The sequence below is a fragment of the Danio rerio genome, chromosome 18 (genome assembly GCF_049306965.1).
Source record: "Danio rerio strain Tuebingen ecotype United States chromosome 18, GRCz12tu, whole genome shotgun sequence".
NCBI lineage: Eukaryota > Metazoa > Chordata > Actinopteri > Cypriniformes > Danionidae > Danio > Danio rerio.
The window spans coordinates 3756261-3778924 of record NC_133193.1 but is presented as its reverse complement, the minus strand read 5'-3'; the positions used below and the strand labels follow the sequence as shown (position 1 = coordinate 3778924).

Sequence of the window (22664 nt, the reverse complement as noted above, 5' to 3'; positions counted from 1 at the left end):
ACATTGTACTTTTTTTTTGTCTTAATTTGAAAACATTAAATATAATTTGTGACCCTGCACAAAATTACAGTCTGCGGATCCTTAAATAGTATAAAAATAAGGCCTTAATTAGTCTTAAAATGTCTTATAAATGCAATCAAACCGACCTCGTAAAGAAGATTTTCATTTTGAAATCTACTTAAAAAACTGTGATTCTGCTGCATCGTAATTATTATTATTGTTATTATTATTATTATTATTATAATTATTATTATTATTCAGTTTAAATACAGGTTGTTTTACTCTTTCATTACATATATAATAAAGTGTTAAGGACGCAATTAATTGGTTGTGTTGTGTTTTTTTTTTTGGCAAATTCAGTACAATAATATTATACTATACAACTGGTCTTAAATGTAATTTTTTTTTGGTGTTAAAAGATCTTAAAGTCTTTAATATAACTCTTAGAAACCTGCAGATACCCAGAGGAAAGCATAATTTGATCAGTTGTTAGTCTGCAACAAGCATCATACATTTATGTTTTTGTCATAATTTTGCTTTTGTAGTATGAGTGTATTTTTGGCAATAGCCAAAACACATTGTATACTGTAGGTCAAAATTATTGAAATATTAAGTGAAGGTGTTCTTCCAATGAAAATATTTAGTACATTTAATACCGTAAATATGTCAAAATAGGATTTTTGATTTGTAATATGCGTTGCTAACAACCTAATTTGGAAAACGTTAAAGGTGATTTTCTCAATATTTAAATTGTTTGAACACTCAGATTAGTTTTCTCGGCCAAATATTGTCCAATCAAAACAACTATACATCAAAAGAAATCTTACTTATCCATCTTTCCAATTATGCATATACAGTTGAAGTCAGAATTATTGGCCCCCTTTTGATTTTTTTCTTCCTTTTTAAATATTTCCCAAATGATTTTTAACAGAGCAAGGAAATTTTCACAGTATGTCTGATAATATTTTTTCTTCTGGAGAAAGTCTTATTTGATTTACTTTGGCTCGAATAAAAACAGTTGTTAATTTTTAAAAAAAACATTTTTGGGACAAAATTATTAGCCCCTTAGCTATTCTTTTCAATAATCTACAGAACAAACCATCGCTTTACAATAACTTGCCTAATTACCCTAACCTGCCTTGTTCACCTAATTAACCCAGTTAAACCTTTAAATGTCACTTAAAGGTGCATAGAAGTGTCTTGAAAAATATCAAGTAAAATATTATTTACTGTCATCATGGCAAAGATAAAATAAATCAGTTATTAGATATAGGTTTTTAAAACTATTATGCTTAGAAATGTGCTGAAACAGTCTTCCCTCCATTAAACAGAAATTAGGGAAAAAAATAAACAGGGGCGCAAATAATTCAGGGGGGCTAATAATTCTGACTTCAGCTGTATATCAGTTTCCAAATATTTACACTTACAACTGTGTTTTGTGCTGCAGGTTCACATTTATCCAAAATCTGAGAAAGTGTCTATAATGTAGATTAATAGACATCACTTGATTAAAGAGCAGGTTTTGGGTCTTAAAAGGAATATACATCTGATTTGCAGTTTGTAACATAGCTGTGCTTCAATGTAAACAACAGCCTGCATTAGTTGTTTAAGACAAAAAAAGTGCATGATCAATAGATCTTGGTTCTCAAAACAGTTTATTTTCGAATATTTTGCCTGCCACCGATCTGTCGACACTATCAATGTACCACATTTGAATAATCCCGCCTACAGCAACATATGAGCACTCTAAAATGGGCGTTGCATTTCTGACACTGAATAGATGCGGAAAGACCAATTAAATCGAATTTGACTATGTGGCCAATCAGAGCAGTTGGCTTATAGAAGATTGATTCAAATGAACCTTATCAAAGTCGTTGCATATTGAATCTAAAGTTAAATGCATATTCTGACAACATTACAATGTTTTCTGACATTAGGTGCATTTGAACCTGTAGTAGGATACTCCAACACAATATTACGACACGTTTAAGTACCATTTGAGCTTCTCTTTAAGCTGTATTTAACTTAATTGAGTAAATAATTCTGGAAATCTGTCACATCTTGCCTGTTTAGTACATGGTGTAAGATTTAAGCCAATGCATGTGCATGTTTGTTTATGGCGAATCTCACAAAAGCTGGAAGAAATATCCATGATGGACATTTGTTTGTCAGATGCATGCATAGAGTTCACTATCAGTGCATGCCACAGATGAAGTGTTTAAATATATCATATTTCCACTGATCCTATCTTCTTATTTCTTTCTTCTGCAATCATTAGCAAGGTGAAGATTATGCCTCGCCCACTGGTATGTATAAATGTTTTTGTTTTCATACAAGTTTGCATTTTTATTTTACACCCCTCATCCCAATGATGTTGTTTTTCTGGTCCTACAGCCCTCCAGTCACCCAGTTACCCCAGCCCTGCAGCACTATCCCCCTCCCGCGGCCCCAATCAGAGGCCTGAGAGTTACCTGTTTCGACTGAGTCAGCGAGAGGAGAAGAAAAAAGGTTTGTTTACCTGACGCAGCTGATTGCTGCTTTCTGGGTCATTTGTTGATTAAAATTTATGCATTTATATTAACTATTCCTGTTATTTATTTATTTATTGCACCGTAAAAGTCATTTGGCGTTTAATGTTGTAGTTTGATCATGAAAAATATCTGCAAAATTACAAATTAAAACTGGTAATCTCCACTTTATTTGGTAAACAAAGCAAGTCTCTCATATGATATATCTACTAAAAGACAGAAAATATTACTGTACAAACTGCATTGTAAAGAAATCAAATGAGCATTTTCATATTAGTCAATAATATTACTGTAATTAGTTAAAAACTAAATACATTTAGATTTACACACATTTACTCAAGTAAAAAACAGAATTTATGATGGGCTAAAAATCTGCAGAAATCTGCGAAATTCTGCGCGCACAGATTCTGTGTGGGCCTACTTATTACTGGTTTTGTGGTTCATGGTCACATACATGCATCCCAATTTGCATACTTGTTTGCAATTCTGTGCCATTTTAAAGTTAAAATAGTGTTAGGGCGTACTCACACAATGCTATCCGAACCGGCCCAGGCCCATTTCCCGGATCGTTTGAGAAGTGCGAGTGCGCCGAATCGGGTGCTAAGCGCGGTTCACTTGGGCTTTGGCGCAGTACTCTTGTATTGTGAGTGCAAAACACGCCTGAGCCCGAAACTGAAAGCAAGTTGTGACTTTTAGGGGACTGTTTGATATGGATTAATTGGTAACACTTTACAGGGTCCCCGCGGGGTCTTAAAAAGTGTTAAAAAGTCTTAAATTAAATTTTAAAGCCATAAATCAAAATTTATGGCTTTAAAAAGTTTTAAATTTGCTGTTTTAGGTCTTAAATATTTTTGCACAGGTCTTATTTTTGCGATGTCCATGTAACGCTACATCTAATGCTCATTTAAATTCTTTTTGTTGTTGTTGCTAGGTTTTTGGGGTGTTGTAGTTCTTTATTTCACTAGTCCAATTGTAATTTGCGGTATTACAACTACAAAAAGGTCAACTTGCAATAGCCAATCAGCGTTCTGATATTAAACTCAGTGCGCGCGGCGAATGTGACATCATCGCTGTGTTTGCCAAAGTTCGCTTTGAGTGCGCACGACATGATTTCGGCTGGCAAAGTGCCGTTATTTCCCTGATAAATGTCACAAGCGCAGTTTTAAAAGTCGGGAGCGCTGTAATACGAGAGAGCGAATCTCTGCTCACACGCCGGTTTCCTTTGTTCATGGACAAAACTGCTTGCGAGCTCTCAAAACACTGGCTGCTCACGTGCGAATGATCTGCTCTCGCTCCGTCGGACTCCTTTCGTGCTTTTGCTCTCCAGAGATGCTGCAGCATACTGTAGTATTAAGAATAGAGAACTGTCGTTGATTATTAAATACACAAACCCCTCACTGCCAGCTGACAGCAACCTCCTTCAGCACCTTCAGCAACCTCCTAATTCCTGCAGCACGAGGACTTTATGGTTGTTATGAGCACCAAAAGTGGCGGATCTGTTCAGTGAAATATTCAACTGCGTGTCACTACATATCAAACGACTTAAACGATATAACTAAAGAAATCTTCACTGTGCTCAGAGAGAGCGCTTCTCTTCTGTTAAACTGAACAGCGCAGCATCAGTGACGTGAGCGTGCCCAGGCCCGAATGTAATGTGAGTGCAGGCCGTCAGGGGAGATGGGAGGGGGGACAAGCGTGCTTTGGCCCGCTTCAAGGCAACTGTACATAGTGTGAGTACGGCATAAGTAGAGTGTTTACACTAATAATCCTAAATGGTAAAAGTGCACTTTAAATATCTGGATGGTGCACTTAGGGGCGTCATTTTAAAGGGACTGTTTCATATGGATTTATTAATCATTCTTACTTTTCAATGAACATGAACTGTCATACAAACCCCTCTCTGCACGACAGCTGCACCTTCAGCAAACCTCCAAATACATGCAGCACGATGACTTGATAATTTATGAGCATCAAAGGTTGTGTCTCTGTACTGCAAAATATTTGTCTGCGTGTCACTCAGGGATGTGTTTCTTTTCCGAGCTTCCATATTTCCGAGCTCAATGGGTTGACTCCTTGTGCAAATCCGATTTGTTTTTTTTGAGGGTGGGGAGGGGTCTCGATGAGTTTCATCGTCACCAAAACAGATGACCTGATGGTTTGTTCCTTCTTTGTTCATCATTATGCACAAAAAGGTGCAGTAACTGCTCTATTCCGGACGTCATTCAGGGTATGTAATTGTAGACCTACCTAGGCTATTGTGTATAGTGATATTATGTAGTCCTTTAAAGCACGTAAAGCCTAGTTTACACTACAGGATTTTAAACATCAGCAGATCGCTGTGCCGTTCACACTACATGACTTGACTTTGTGTCTTTTAATCTCTGTGGTGTTCACACTACGCAACACTCTGTGAATGATCCACATGAGGGGGGTCACACACTACATGATCTGACAACAACTCATTCCCCATCAGCTCATTCAAGCTATAAAACCACAGCCAATGAAAATTTGAGGGAGGAGTCGTCAGAAAAAGCTGAACACTATTGGCTGCTTGTGTGCTGATGACATCACTGACCGCGTTTCAAGCTTTGGAGAAAGCATTTAAAACATCTTCAAATCAGCTGATTCATCAGCGGATTAATCACTCATCTGCAAGGTTTGAGTGGATAGATACACAGAGAGTTTTTAATTTTTGTAATTTTATAATTTTTTGAAATAAAACTAACATATTTATAACACCCTGCCATTTTCTAACTATCAGTGTATTTCTTTCTGACATTGTTATTTTATTTATTTATTACAAAACAGTAAAGAACTGAGCATTTTTGCCTTAAATTACCATATTGGTCAAAATGACTGCATGCATGTCTGATACTTTTCGCTGTGACTTTAAATATGTGTGCATTTTCTTGCCTAGCAACTTCCTGCTAACATAAACCAAACTTTCTGATGGCAAAAACATCAATTTACTTCAGATATCTTTCAAAACAGCATATTCTGTGCTGTGAAATAGCTCCTGTTTGAAAGTGAAAAGACCTTTAAGTGTTTTAGTATCTTAACTACATATTTATAGGCTGTATTACCAAAAAAAAGATTATATTTTTAGGGTAATGGTGTCATTAAATATGATGCCAGACATTCAAAGCTTAATTTTAATATCTCAATAATAGCTTTGAATGTAAATATGTTGTGACAATATGGCGTTTTATATGAGAATGGTCAAAATGAGCAGTATGTTAATTCTAATAGTTACAGAATTCTAGTTCCACTGTTAATAAATCCTACTCTCATGTCTGTGCTAACGCAGAATGAAGCGAGTGCACCGATGCCCATTCTGACCAATCACAGATGTTTCTGCTGAGCTCCTGAACACACAGGCATTCAGCTCATGCTGATATGCTCTCTCATTGGCTGTAGCTCGTCACTACATCTGACCACACGTGGGGTTGAGTCGGCCGACTGCTCTGGAATATTTAGCATGCTAAATGTTGGATTTCTGCCTGTGAGGTGTCGGCGACGCGTCAGCGAGCCTCCTTGATGCGTTGTTCAGTAGTTCACACATAAAGAGCGGCGAGCGCCGTGCACCCGCAGATTTCTTCCCGATCACAGCCCGATCTATCGGCGAGCTCATTAACTTTCAAATCAGGCTTAAATCAGGCTTAAAATCCTCTAGTGTGAACTAGGCATAAGAGGAAGCCACTGATTATGGGAATTTAATATTCTGTTGACACAAGAGCACTAAAACCGAGTTAGTGGTGCCATCTAGCAGCGTTGTATGGATCTGTCCCAATATTGAAGTACAAATTACTGTATAAACCGATTAAAAATTTCTTAGGTCACTATTAAACTGATAAACATCGAGCAAGTTTGCAGCTGAACTCAGCAGGACAGTAGATCTCCAGGAACAGGATTAAGCACCCTTGGCATAGTGTGCCATTTAGACTAATGACCTCTTCCTAATGATATGCTTGACTCTTGCAGGAGAATCAGGCACACAAAAGGCGGAGCCAGTAGAAGCCACACCCACACAGAGTCCAGCCCCTACTGGAGAGGAGGCGTTACTGATAGAGCAGCTGAGAAGGGTGCGCTAATCAAATTGCCTTAGTTACCTGCCATTTCTGTTTTTAGTCATTTATAGTTTATTTCCTGCTGTAAGTCTCATTTAGTGGCTCTCCTGCAGAATATCGAGTGTCGACTCAAGGTGTCCTTACCCAGTGATCTCGGAGCAGCTTTGACTGACGGGGTCGTGTTGTGCCATCTGGCCAATCATGTGCGTCCTCGATCCATACCGAGCATCCATGTACCCTCACCGGCAGTGGTGAGTGACCTTTTGGATTCATTTTGCTCATAACATCATGCAATTCTGAGTGTGTTTCACACAGGTTAGTGGGCTTGACAAACCACCTGTAGGAAACATACTTTTTCCTCTCCATATGCACCAGACACTTTTATACAGGGTTTCTGCAGCTTTCACAGTCAAATTTAAGACTTTTCAAGACCATTTTAAGAGTATTATGAATTAAATTTCAGACTTATAGAGGATTTTTTTACATTATTAAATTGTTATTTTTTAACCGGATGTTTATGACAATGCATCACATGTTTTTTCCTTTCCTTTCCAGCCGAAACTGACAATGGCCAAGTGTCGACGGAATGTGGAGAACTTCCTCGAGGCGTGCCGCAGAATTGGAGTTCCTCAGGTTAGTTTACGATCTTTAGTTTTATAACAAAGTTAATAAAACTCCTTCATGTTTGCTTCAAAACTAGGCTTTTTAACATCTCTTGCAGTTAACACAGCTAACTCTCTCTCTCTCTCCTCATTCCCCTTTAATTTAAACCACATCACACCCCATCAACACCCTCGTTGTGTTTTATTTGACCATCTTCTTCCTCCTGCTGCTCTTGGGTCTGTGTTCAGGATAGTTTGTGTTCAGCGGGCGATGTGTTAGAAGGGGAACTGGTTTGTGTGTTCAGGCTGGTCGAAGCCTTGCTCTCTCTGGCTCCGCCTCCCCTTCGCCACGCCCCTTCTTCCCAGCTGGCTGGATTTGCCCTTTTTTACTTGTCAATCATGTCGCTGCTATGTGCTATCTACTGCCACCTGGTGCCAAGCGTTTAAACCACACTTTAGACCGTTCCAGTTTGTAAGGTTAACAGGATAGCTGGTGTTTATGCACATTTTAGTGTCTCCAAGTGCACCCAATGGACCCTTTTCACATTTCCAGGTTTCTCAGAAGCGGACGTCGGCATTGTTGGGTAAACTTAGAGTGCAGTGAATGGGAGAGTACAACAAATATTGTTTTTAAATGCCTATTTGCTGAAATAATTTAAAAACAAATCCACAATCGTGTTATCAAGGCTTACAGAAAAAGGAAAAACAAATAGTGTAAGACTGATAACGTTAGCCAGAAGAGAGAATAAAGTCAAATTTACAGTCCTGCCCCCATAGAGACTGCATTAGAAACACCAAGCATAAGCATTACTTAATTATTTAATATTCAACACATCATAACAGTCTTGTGAAAAGGGTCTATTGATACTTTGATTAGCCCCGTTTTTTTGGAAGAAGTGTTGCTCTGGAAGAAGAGCTTGATAAATTAACATTTGTACACGTTGTGTGCTCAGAGTGGGAATGATTGATTTGATTACAGGGACTTTTGCAAAATGTGTGAGTAATTTCTATTTAAAGATATTGAACTACAGTCAGTTAGATGATGTTATTCATACGATCAATATTTATTTGATCAAAAACACAGAAAGAGCTGTAAAATTGGGATATATTATACTACATTTTATTAGTTTTCCGTTTACAGTGCTCAACATGTATGAGTACATCCCTCACAAATCTCTCTTTTAGATTAATCATTTCTATGAGAAGCTTTACAGTGTTATATCTGTGGATATGTACATTAGATTAGTCAGTACTGAGGTCAATTCTGGAGCTAATCTAACAAAATAACGTATGATAATAGTCCAAAATGAGTACACTGAAATGTATATGTTAGGGACAAATATTAAATAAAAAGTAGTTTAAATTTTGTAGTTTGTAATTTTTTTCCTTAATATTTTGCATGAATTTAATTGTATTATATTTCTATTTCTAAATTTCTTAATTATTTTATTAAATATATCTGTTTAGTAGTAGATCTGTTTTGTTCAAATGCACCAAAATATGACTTAACTTCAATGAGAAATGGATAAAAATGTTCATTTTCTAAATGGGGTGTACTCGTTTATGTTAAGCACTGTTTTAAATTCTAATTTATTCCTGTGGCTCAAAGCAGAATTTTCAGCATTATTACTCCAGTCTTATGATCACATGATCCTTCTGAAATCTTTCTTATATGCCAATTGTCTGCTTTAAGAAGCATTTAATCAATGTTAAAAACACTTCTCCTTGGATAGTATCTTAACACAATATTAAGAGTTAAAAGCATCTGTGTTGAGAAACCTATTTGAATAAGCTTGTTATTTAAATTATCCAAGTCCAAAATATACCTGTATGGCTTTTTGTTTTCATATATCATACATTTAAGTAATATGACATGCAATAGAACCATTTTTTCCCTAACTTTCAGCATCACAAATCATTTATATGTTATGTTTTTTATGGGTACGCTGTAAAAAGTAGTTCAGTTCATATTCATATTAATAATATTCATTTTACAAGTCATTTAATCTTACGTTGCATTAAAAATTACATTACTTACATTTTCTTTAAACCATAAGTTAAATCTAGTAGAAAAGTTGAAAAATAATGAGCAATAAGTGGAATAATAAAACGTTTTCATGGCTAATATTCGATTAACTTGATGTCTGAGCTCAGTTTAATGCAATGAAAGTTAAAAATGAAATTTGATTCAGCATAAAATTGATGACAATTACACTTTATTTATGAAATTGTCAATTAAATACAACCCAAGTTGACTAAAAAATGGACAACAAGAATAACACGAAGACAAAAATAGTTTAAAAGCTTTTATGTAATCAAAAGCCAGTAAAATTATAATTAAAATACAAAATCATATGTCCAAGGGTCAGTGTATCTTTTGGTCATTGGATTTTCATTTTAGAAACAGATATTGAAGAACGAAAAAAACGAGTCGTTTTTTAAATTTTTATTTTAAAATAAAAAAACGAAAATTGAAATTCAATGTGTTTTTAATTTTTGTTTTTAAAATTTAAAGCAAAAAAAAAAACAAAATAAACTCGTTTTTCTTTTTCATGGTAAAAAACAGAAAAGCAGAACTCTAAAATAATTTATTTTTCATTTTTTATTTCAAATAACAAAAAATAAAATCAACAGAAAAAAAAATGAATAAAGGCTTGTTTTTATATATTCTGAAACCAGATAGGCCAACTCATATAGGGTGATGCAATGCTCATTTGCTAGCCTACTATAGGCTATTGTTGTTTTTCCACTTAATAATGTTATAAAAGGTGTTTTCTTGTTATAACAGGATTTTAATGTAATAGCAGTAGGGCAGGTTATTATTAAAATAATTTCAATTTATGTATTAAAAATCTGCTATATTTGCACATGGCTATATGAAATTATAGATAGACCCACTGTAGCGGGGTGATAACGCACGCACAACTCATCTGCAAGCTTAGTAATAATCAGTTTTTAAAAGACACAGGATGGTTATAATGATGTTTGTTCAGCATGCCTCCTTTCAGATAAAATTAGCTGTCAACTTTTATTTTAAAATATTATTACGTATTGAAATGTGCATAACGAACAACTGCCTCCCTCACCTGAAATGATTGGTGGTCAAACTTCGGGATGTAGAAGCAATATGGTTTTAACAATATTAAAACTTTATTTTCAGAAAAGTGTTCAGTAAAGCAACGTAATGCTTGCATGTAATGTCAAAATAAAGATTGTTTCATTTACAACATGCTAACAAAAAATAAATATATAGCCTATAATTGGCCCTCATACAAAAATATGTTGTCTTAATGAGGATAATATGTCTTAACAAAATCCAGTTATAACAAGAAAATACCTTTTATAACATTATTAGGTGGGAAAAAATAATAGCCTAGAGCAGGTCAGCATTGCATCACCGTAAATGAGTTGGCCTATCTAGTTTTGGAATATATAAAAACAAGCCTTTATTTGTTTTTGTTTTCTGGTGATTTTATTTTTTGTTATTCGAAAAAAAAAATGAAAACCAAATAATTTTTTTAATTAATTTTTTCAGTTTTTACCATGAAAAAAAAAAAAAAAAAGAAAATTCAAAATTCAAAAGCTAAAATCAAAAAACTTATTAAATTTCAATTTTCATCTTTAATTTTAAAACAAAAATCGACTCGTTTTTTTCTTTTTTCAATATCTGTTTCTAAAATGAAAATCCAATGACCAAAAGATGCACTGACCCCCAAGGCACTCAAAGAAAGTACAAATTAATTGTTAATACATTTTAATAAAGTAATTAATTATTTTTTTTATCTTTTCGAGTGCCTCGGATAAGTTATGACTGTTGTTTATCTTTATGAGTCCATTATCCAAAGAGCATTGGCACATTATTTACCCCTGAAGCACTTTTTGTTTGATTTCGGAATAAATAAAATACATTCATACGTTATTTGCTAGGAGTAAAAAACAGACAACTACATTTTTACAGTGCATAGAAAGTTCAATGAACAAAATGTATTCAAAATATGACTTTTGTAAGATTATATATGATTTTGCAATCATCTGTTTGATCAAAATATTTTTGCCATTTAAAATTCATGAAGAAAACTTAATCCAAATTGAAATAGACAAACTTGACGGCAATCGTTGCTATGATAGGATTGGTCAGTGACTCCCTTAAGCGAGGCTTTGCGGATTGAGTGTTTATATATATGTGTGTGTGTGTATATATAGAGAGAGAGCACATTTCCATAGCAAAAAATCAAAGCACAAAAATGGGTGTATTAGCCTCTTCAGCCTTAAACAAGACGACAGAACAAGCTGCCTGCTCCGCGATCGAGCCCTTTATTGTGTGTTAGTTCTGCTGCACATTTTCCCAAAGTCTGTAAACTCAACTCTGTGTGGCTCCTGTGATGGTTTTGCTTATTTAATTCTCCCTAATGTTCTCAAAAAAAAAAGGACATGAGACCGTATTGAGGATGCCAAACCATAAACGCCCCCTGTTTTTACCCCTCTGTGCCTTAAATATACTGTATGTCCATGTCTTCCACTTCACAGTTAACACAATAGTGCAGCCAAATATATTATTAACTTGCCTTCATGCCATTTTTAATGTGTATGAGTTGCTTTTGTGTATGGAAACGCAAAAAGGAGATATTTTGCACAGTGTCCGAGCTGCTCTTTTCCACATTAATACAGCAAATAAGAGGCTTTAAAGGGTCAAAAATAGCAAAACATCATAAAAAAACAGCAGTAGGGACTAATGCCAGTTAAATGTCTTCTTTTTTTCAGTGCAGAATGCAAATCATACACATTTAAATGGCGTTTGGTGTGTGCAAATAATATCAGAATTGTAATTTGGTTCGACTAACCCTTTAAAATAACTAGAAACTTTCAAACTTGCTGACCGCTCTTAACCCTGTACATTTATCACGCATGCTGTCAGTCTTAAGCACAGGTTACTCTCTAAAACAACAGTTCTGGTCAACTATTACATGCCTGCTGATCATTAATATACAGTATAATGTGTTTCTGAAACACTGGTTCACATAGAGTGTGTGTGAGTGTTTGTGTCGGTCAGATTTGTGTGCCATATTGCCTGATTTTCCTACAGTCTGACTGCTGTCCTCTGCTTTTCTACAATAAAGTCTGAAACTCAAGTGTGCTGTAGATGTGTGATTAGTTCTGTTTAAACCTGTGACTGGTGTATTGAAAAAAAAAACCTGACAGGTGAAAATGATCACATTTTGGATCCTCTACTACTCACCGAATCAAAAATACTGTTAACATTCTAAAATATTATTACAGTTAAAAAGTATTTTTTTTTATTATACTTTGCATAAAATATTTAATTCATGTAATTGCAAGTTGAATTTTCATCATCATTACTTATTACATTGGGCTCTATCATACACCCGGCTCAAAAAGGCACTAGACATGTATGGCACGATTTGTTGCTATTTTCAGACCAGCGCAATCCTAATTTTCATGTTTTACGCCTTGTTGTTTAAATAGCAAATTCATTTATGCCTCTTTGTGGACTTATGGGTGTGCCGGTCTATTAAGGAGGTGTGTTAAGGTGCATTGTTGGCGTGTTGCTTTTTGAGAAACTGAAATAGACCACGCCATTGACGAAGTAAAAGCTGCTCTAAAGTCCAGCGCACAGCGTGTTAGTTATGCGCCTGTGCAGGTCCAAACGCTTACACATTGCTTAATACACACAGGATGCAAAAAATATGAAAACATATAAAAAATTAAAGGATTAAAATGACTATTCTCTACATAAATATAAAAAACACCACCTCCAATCCTCCTTCACCTCGGGGGGCTAATTTCAGTTTATTCATGACACTTTGCATTAGTATAATGTTATTATTAATAGTGGTGTTATTTAATATATGCATATTTATATTTGTTTTAATAAAAAGAAGTCTAGATTTGTCCACATGTTGGGTTTTGGAGACGTCTGCATAACCATATAGGGCATAAGAACAGGGTGTGTGTTTGAATATAACGCCACACTTCATTATTATTGTTAATGTATTTCTTTGCTGGAAATTAGAACTGAATTTAGAAATAGTTTTAAAACAAATCTTCGTGCTTAACAAACAAAATTAAATATGTGGGCTGATGGATGTCTTCAGTGGAGTGAGTTTCCACTGTATTCTTAGCCACCAAAGTAAAGATTAAGACTAAAGTAAAGAGAAAGTAAAGAGGCTGAATGGAGGAGGCTCGTTCTTTATCCTCGCGCTGCAGATGCTCTGTTTAACTGTTTTCTCGCCAGTGAATTGTTCAGTTTTTACACTTACAAAGTTCGCCATGTAAATAGCAATTTGCCATGGTGTGACGCAACTGACTCTTAAAGGGAATAAGAGATAATACTCTAATTGGCTTAATGCCGGTTATGCTCCAAACACCACCAGAACTCATTAAGAGAATAAGCACAACCCTGTTAGACCGTGCGCAGAGCGTATTTTCCGGTCCTTAAAATAGCAAAAGTGGATTCAGAGACACCCTTAATGCTTTTGCACCATGCGCTTTAGACTTTGCGTCTAGATTGTTAAAATAGAGCCCATAGTCTTTATTATCACATGATCCTTCAGAAATCATCTTAATATGCTGATTTGGTGATGAAGAAACATTTTTGATTATATCATCCTTTTTTTTTTAAATACTGATAATAATTTCAGTTTACTCAATTTATCAGTAACACAATTTTATTAATTATAATTTTACAAAAGATTAACACTGTTCTTTTAAACCCTGTAAAAACCTAACATAGTTTCCACCAAAAATATGAAGAATATTAAATTAGATTTGACAGCAATGATAAAGTTTACAAAGTGATATATGTTGGCCTTTGAAAGCCTGACATCATTTTATAAGCTTTAAAAGATTGTTTACCCAAAAGTTATCATTTATCTGCTATTTACTCTTCCTCAAGTGGTTTCAAATCTTTGAGTTTCTTTCTTTTATTTAACACAAAAGAAGATATTTTGAAGAATGCTGAAAATCTGGAACCATCAATCAAAGGCCTTTATTTGTCACTTTCATGTAGTCAAATACACTGTCATGTAGTGAAATTGGACCCCCCCCTTCCCATTTAGAAAAACTAAGTAAGATACATTTGGGCAGAGAGGCAAAAAAAAAAATCTCTCTCACATTGTCCTTGAATTAGTCATTGGCTACTTTAGTAGGAAAAACCAATACTATGTAAGTCAATGGTCACAGGTTTTCAGCATTCTGAAAAAAGAAAGAAAGTCAAAGATTTCAAATTACAATGACAGCATTTTAATTTTGGGGTGGACTACCCCAAAAAAATTTGTGTGGAAAGTAATATGTGAAAATGTTGGATTATAGGTGGTTGCTAGGGTGCTTTTAGAGTCATTACTATTTTTAAAATGCATTACAGTTAATGATCATTGTAACACTTCTAATATTTGCTGAATGTCATTTGAATATCAATGGCCTTGGTGAGCAGGAGAGTTATTTTGAAAATGTCCGTTGTTGCAGGATTATTTACATGCTTTATTTCGATCTGTGTGTGGCTTTGTTCAGATCACTAACCCAAAGCACGTTCAATAGCTCTCTCTACTAACTAGCACTTGTAGTGTCAGCAGTCAGCAGTTAGTTACTAGATTTTTTCGATTTTTGAACGATTTTTCTGTCTTTCCTCATTTCCTCCATCTTTATTTACAGTTTCCAAAACCCATGATTTTATTTTCATCTTGTGTTAAATCATTCTTGGGTTCTGCTTTATGTTCTCTACTTAAGTTTGAGTTCCTCCATTAATAAGTTGTATTAAGTTATATTTTTGGTTTCTTCATTGACATTCCCTTTTTGTCCCCATTTTGTTTGCCCCATCTTTCTTTCTCTCTCCCTCTCTCTTTCTGTATGTATGTGTGCGTGTGTGTGTGCATCTGTGTGTGTGTATTCGTCTGTATGTGCATGCATCTGTGTACGTGTATGTATCTGCGTGTGTGTGTGTGTGTGTGTGTTTGTGTATATGCGTCTGTGGGTGTGCATGCATCTGGGTGTGTGCGTGTGTGTGTGTGTGTGTGCGTGCATTTTTTTGTGTTTGCATGCATCTGTGTGTATGTGCATCCATCTGTATGTGTGTGTGTGTGTGTGTGTGTGTGTGTGTGTGTGCGCACGTGCACGTGCATGCATCTGTTTGTGCGTACTCATGCTTCTCTGTGTATATGTGTGTGCGTGCATTTGTGTTTGTATGCATCTGTGTGTGTGTGTGCATGCATGCTTCTGTTTGTTTGTGCGCGCATGCTTCTCTGTGTGTGTGCGCGACGTTCATTTGTATGTGCTTGCGTGCATCCATTTGTGTGTGCATGTGTGCATGCATTGGTATGCGCTTGCATGCATGGCTTTGTGTATGCGTTCATGCATCTGTGTCTGCATGCATGCATTTGTGTGTTTGTACATGCGTGTGTGTGTGCATTGTGTGTATGTCTGTGTATGCATGCACATCTCTGTGTGCGTGTATTTGTGTGTGTGTTTGTGCCATAGAGTCAGCTGTGTCTCCCTCTGCACATTCTGGAGGAGCGAGGTCTGCCTCAGGTTGCAGGAACGGTTCGTGCTCTCCTTGATTTGGCTCCTCCGAAACACACACCCTCTCCCAGCTCCACCCCGACCACTGCCGGCACTGCCCTCGTGCTGTAGGACTCGTTCCATCAGCCCCAAACATCCTCAAGACTCCTTTCCGCTCAGTGAACGGTTCAGTAATGGTAACAAACACACACTACCTGCTCCGCAAACGGCACCGGAAAACACAGACTCATCAAAGCATTTCGCTTTCATTTTTACAGTTAGTTTTACACTTTAGTATCTTTACCTATTATGGGTGGTGTTCATTTATTATCATGTATAATTATTATTATCATTATTATTATTATTATTGACTCCTAAGTGATGTGGAAATGAGAGCTGGCCAAATTACCCAGGCTCGCGTATCTGAGAGTAACGATGACTACTGGTTGAATCTCACAAAATCTGTTCGCATTTCACCCTAAATTAAACAAGATATTATACTTGGGGGGAGAAATAAAAGACTCAAATATTTTTGAGGACCTTTTTTAGTTTTGTGAAATTTATTTATAAGACCAGCCCTCATTACCGGAATGCAAAAAATATAACGATGGACTATTTAAATGCATTTACATTTTATTGCACATTTAATTAAATTAAATGTTTACATTTTATTTATGTGGATTTACATAATAAATCATTGTACTGCTGTTTTTTTACTGTTTAACAATAAAGACAGCAAATACTGAATAATGGGAATTAATCAATTAATGTTCAGTTGTATTATGGTAATGTGAATTTCTTTAGAGATCGACTTGATTATAATAAATAGAAATAGATGTAAAGAGATGCATCACAGTAATGGAAATTATGACAATTATGTTACAATACCACAAAGCAAAAACTAATGCATTATTATTTAAATTGAATGCACTTAATATGATTTATTAAAGTGAATGTGTATGCTTATTTATATGGATTTGAATATTAAATTATCGAATTGTCAAATGTTCTCATTATTAGAGTGACCCGAGTAGTTATTGAACAATGTAAGCTCAATAAGAAAAAACTTAATTAGCATAATATCCTACCATAATATATTACCATAATTCAAATTATATAATGATTTATTAGTTCAATTGTAATGCATTTATGTTTAATAATTTATAAATTGGCATATTTTATAGTGAAAATCCTTAAAACATCAGGAAATAACACTGTAATGTTATTTTGGGATTATGAAAATAATACATCAATGCTAAGATAGTAAATAAATAAAATAGCACAATATTAAGGACAAATAAAGGCTTAGTTGAGAGCCTGATTTGTATTATTTAGGTTGAAATGTGGCGGGTTTGCATGGGATTCAGCCATGAGTGTGTAAATGGCATAAAAGCATGACTGAATTACACTAATAATTAGCAGTCAGGACTGAGATCTGACCTGCTGAACGGTTTAAGTCTCTAACCACTGGGTTTTCCTCCAGTCACTTTACTTGAAGGGGTGTTCCTAAGACTTTCATTAAACCTTTATAATCATAAAGGTGAATGTGAATTTATGCATGCTTATAACAACTGTTATTAAGTGTCATTCGCTCAGTTATGACATTTTAAATGCAAAGATGACCTTATGTGTTATGACAGCTTGACATAAATACATCACAATCATAATAGCTTGACGTTAACACGATGACAACACCTGTCATATATCTGTCATAAACATGACTGTCAGTAAGCTATTCTAAATATGTCATGAATATTATAAAAGTGTTGTGTCGTTATTATTTTTGGATATCAGCTACAGTGATACAAGCTGAGTTTGCCAATAAAATGTCATTAAATGTTATTGACACTGTTATAAAATGATTTCACCGAGTAATGACACTTTTAATTAGATATTTTAATTACAAATACAGTTTGTTCCACTGAAAAAAAGTGAGCAGAAAAATATTCATGACACAATTATAATCATGACAATCATGGTTATGACAGATTTATGTCAAGTTGTCATGACATGACCTAAACAACAACACCTGTCATAAACATTATTGTCATGCAGTCATTATAATTATCGTGAATATTATAACAATGTCATTAATTTTTTCTTGACCCTAAACTACAGAGGCACAAGCTTAATTTGTCATTAAGATGTCATTAAATAATTTTGAAGCTGTTATGAAAAGATTTGGCGGTAAGACTTTAGAATAGCTATTCGTTCTAACAAGTTAATAGTGCATTAATAAACTGTTAGTTAATGAGTTATAAATGACTTGTTAAATAAAAGTTAATAGTTTGTTAATTATTTATAACTGTGCCTTAAAGATGGCCTTATATATAATTTATAACTACCTAATAAATTAGTTATAGATCATGAACAAGCTGTTAGTAAATTACTTACTAAAGGCTTGTTAAGTATCAGGTAATAGTTTGTGTATGTTATTGGGACGTTATTCTAAAGTTGCAACTATTCTTCATTTACTAACTGTTAGAATATTCTTTAGAATAACTTCCCAATAACATACATAAGCTAATAACTAACACTCAACTAATAGTTTGTTAACCATCTACTAATACGAGTGAAACTTTGTAGAACAGCAAATGGATTGAACAAGTTCAAGCTACAGAAATTTGATGTGATAATAAAATATAAAAGTTTTGTACCTTAACCTTGTTTCACTCATAGGCTTTTCTGTGTGCTGTATTTTACCAAAGAAACTCCACAGATGAAATGTTGAACATTGTGTTTAATGTACAGAAACACACATACTGAGCTATCACATGGCAGAGCTGCAGTATACAACAGAATACAAACCAATGAGGTTTGGGCACTTTTTGTACTAAACATGAAAACAAAATAAATAAAAATCTCTTCTGTTAGAAAAGTTCTGCAACATTTCACTGGTATTAGTAGATGGTTAAACTATAAACAACTCATCTGTCGAGTGTGAGTTAATACATTAGTTAAGTTAGTTATTAGCTTAAGTATGTTATTGGGATGTTATTCTAAAGTTGCAACTATTCCTCATTTACTAACAGTTAATAAATGAAGGATAGTTGCAACTTTAGAATAACGTCCCAATAACATATATAAACTATTAACTGAGACATAACATGCCTTTAGTAAGTAATTCAAGCTTGTTCAAGATCTATAACTAATTTATTTGGTATATATATATATATATATATATATATATATATATATATATATATATATATATATATATATATATATATATATATATATATTATATATATATAAATCTTTAAAATACAGTTAACAAGTCATTTATAACTTGTTAACTAACAACTTGTAAGATATCTATTGCCCATCTATAAGCCACAGTTATAAATAATTAACAAACTAATAACTTTTATTTAACAAGTAATTTAAAGCTCAATAACTAACAGTTTATTAATGGATTATTAACTAATTATAACGGATAGTTATTCTAAAGCGTTAACGATTTAACTGAGTAATGGCACTTTTAATGGGACTTTTCAATTTTTAAATTTCAACTTCAGTTTGTTCCACTGAAGGCATGAGCATTAAAATATTCATGAACAATATTCACCAAAACTTGTCTTAAACATGATTGTCATTAAGCCATTATAATTGTTGTGAATATAATAGCATCTAAAATATATTTTTTGACCTCACTACAGTGGCACAAGCTGAATTTGTCATTGAAATGCCGTTAAATATTATTTACACGCCTAAAAATATATTTGACAGAGTAATGACACTTTTAATGAGACATATTGATGTCAATTAGTTTTTTTCACCGAAAAGGTGATCATAAAAATATTAATGAAAAATATTCATCAAAACTTGTCATAAATCTGTCATAAACATGATTGTTATAAAGCCATTATAAATATGTCATGTATGTTATAACAGCATCAATCATATTTTTTTACCTTAACTACAGTGGCACAAGCTGAATTTGAATTTGGTCATTGAAATGTTATTAAATAGTAATGATCCTGTTACGAAATGATTTGACAGTGTAATGACACTTTTAATGAGATATTTTAATGACAAACACAGTTTGCTCCTCTGAAAGCGTAATCAGAAAAATATTAAAGAAAAATATTTATCAAAACTTGTCATAAATCTGTCATAAACATGATTGTTATGAAGCCATTATTAATATGTCATGCATTTTATAACAGCGTCATTAATATTCGTTGACCTCAACTACAGCAGCACAAGCTGAATTTGCCATTAAGTCTTATTGCCGCTGTTATGAAATGATTTGACAAAGTAATGACACTTAATAAATCATTTTATTTACAAATACCGTTTGCTCCACTGAAAAGGTGATCAGAAAAATATTCATGATACATTCATAATCATAGCTGTCATTGATCTAGGACAAGTTATGATGTATTGGTAATGTCAAGTTGTCATGACAAATACAGGTAATATATTAGTTTATGTCATGTTGTCATAGCAAACAATGCCATCTTCACATTTACACTGTCATAATTGAGCGAATGACACTTAAAGATAGCTGTTATAAGCATTCATGAAGTCTCATTTACATTCAGATGCATGTCATGTTAATAAAGGTGTCATGACAGTCTTATGAACACCCTTTCAAGTAAAGTATTACCGACACTTTTAGTGCTACAATCATAATAACGGAGACAAGAAAAGCTATTAACTTTTACGAAGAGCTCGACTTTATCGACTGTACAACTGAGAGCATGACGGGCACAATTTTTATTATTTTGTTTAAATAACTAGAAATATATGTAAAGACGTTTGAAACACATGAATGAAACACTTATTATATTGTTCTAGCCTGGCTGGAGTTGCTAGAGCCACGAGGGCTGGTGTGTTTTTGCTGTTTTTTTTTTTTAGTGTTACAGGTCTTGCATGCGTGGGATTCTGGGTGTTGGGAGTTTGACCGAAATGGGACGGCAGTATAAAGGCTGTTTTTATTTTTATTGCCTTTTTATTCGGATTGTTACATTGCCAGCGTTGCATGGCTTTCGCTTATGGTGTGTCTGTTTTCAAAACACACGTTCATCTGCCTCTGTTATGTGTGTGCGTTTTGCACAGATGTTTTCTAAGTGTTCCACTTTTACCACACACATGCTGTTACTACACACTCTTATTATTTACTGCATTGTGCCAGAGTTTACCAGCAGTTCTCCACACTTCACCCCCGGGCGTAGGGTTGTCACGATACTGAAATTCGATACCAATCGATACCGAACTTTTAAAAACATCCATTTCCCGCTAACATTTGAGCGCGTTCTTATACAGCACTGATTTGCCATTGTGTTCACATGCTCAACAGAAATGACTGTGATTGGCTGTGAAGGACATGAGCGTAAACAGAGACATTGATTCATCAGTGGATGTCAGCTTATAGACAAACCAGCTGAACGACGTCCCTGTATCTGTGGTTACACTCAGTAAACAGCGGTAATGTCGGTGAATTGATGACCTGCACACCCAATCACAGCCATTTCTGTTGAGCAAATGTGCACAATGGCAAATCAGCACTGTTTAAGTGCTCAAATGTTAGCAAGACATAGACGTTTTTACGATTTTTGTATCGATTGGTGTTGAATTCCAGTATTGTGACAACCCTAGAGCCAAGAGTTACGAGATTGAGCCTCATGAGCACCACAGCTCTTTTCACCTTTTAATCAAAAGAAGTATATTAATACTTTACATTTACACTCCCTTGTCATGATGGAACAACAAATGTGTCCTTTTTTAAATAAACATTTAAACAATATTACTATTGAAATGTCTTTTTAAAATATTGCTTTCACATACAGTCATGTGAATAAATTAGGACACCTTATGAACGCCTGAGGATGACACTCTTTTTCCTCAGAATATGCAGTTTTGTAGAATTAGATTTACAGAAGGTCTTGAAAAATATTGTCTTCAGTTTTAATAGTTTTGTTATGTTACCATAACCTTTCTGTATTGTTAAAATTGAGATTAAATAAATAAAAAACTTTACTGAATACCCAGAATTTCATAGGGTGTCCTAATTTTTTCACATGATTGTATAAAACGGTTTAAAAAGAATTAGTAAAATAATTAGGTTCAACATTTTATTATTATTATTCTTCCTATTATTATTATTATTATTATTATTATTACTACTATTATCATCTATTTATTTAAGGTTAAATGGGTTTCGTAAATGATTTTGAAATTCAACTATTTTTGGTAATATATAAATTATTTAGACCCTACAGAACACCCAGGCTTAATTTTTTCACATGTATACAGTGGTTTAAAAAGGAATTAGTATTTTTATATGCATTATTATGCAGTACTTTATTTGCATTTTGTTTTGTTGTTTTAAACCTGAAATCAAAAGTGATGCATTTTATTTTGAATTAGTCAGTTTTGCTCATGATAATGCCATGAAAGTCACGTATGTATTTTTATGTTTATTTATACGATGTTATGTTTAAAACATTCACATTTGATCTCTAATGAGATCATCTTGTGAGAATTAAAAGTATCATAAAATTAGATTTTTCCTCCAGTAATTTTTATTCCTATTTATATGAAAATGCCACAATGAGTTAGTAAGTGAAACATGCATCTTTTCGCATTTTTCTTTTTATTTAAATGTTTTCCTGGACCCATTTTTATCTTAATTTCACATTTTCTTTCATGACAATTATTTACATATTTGCTTCAAATTGTGGTTATTTAAATAAAATAATTAACAATGAAAAATCGTTTCTGAGAATCAAAACACATAAAAAAAGAGTAAAACATTATTATTAATAATTGTTATCGATTTATTTGAGGTTAAATGTGTTTTGTAAATGTTTTTGAGATTCAGCTATCAAGAACAGACAGATCATTTTAAGCTAATTGCAAATAAAATGAATGACATTTTCAGTTTTTCAAGACCAATAACTATAATTTAGTTTAAATTATCATCATAATTAAAGGACAAATTACAGAAT

The 22664-nt window shown here is 33.9% G+C and overlaps 1 protein-coding gene across 14 annotated transcripts in view; it reads left to right on the top strand.

Moving 5' to 3' along the window:
* lrch3 (leucine-rich repeats and calponin homology (CH) domain containing 3) overlaps positions 1-21458 on the top strand; it is a 69599-nt gene extending 48141 nt beyond the window's left edge. For 3 of the 14 annotated variants that reach the window (XR_012394154.1, XR_012394150.1, XR_012394149.1), the window contains 7 exons: positions 2279-2306; positions 2395-2508; positions 6510-6610; positions 6709-6846; positions 7151-7228; positions 15688-17623; positions 19227-21458. Coding sequence is in view for 8 of the 14 variants with exons in the window: in XM_003200415.7 (XP_003200463.2) it covers positions 2279-2306; positions 2395-2508; positions 6510-6610; positions 6709-6846; positions 7151-7228; positions 7447-7644 (657 nt within the window). In the remaining 6 variants the exon portion in view is untranslated. Of the gene's footprint in view, positions 1-2278; positions 2307-2394; positions 2509-6509; positions 6611-6708; positions 6847-7150; positions 7229-7446; positions 10459-15687; positions 18570-19112 lie in introns of those variants that run through there. The other 11 variants (XM_073930158.1, XM_068214867.2, XM_005173610.6 and 8 more) reach the window with 5 other exon arrangements.
* The last annotated feature ends 1206 nt before the right edge of the window (positions 21459-22664 follow it).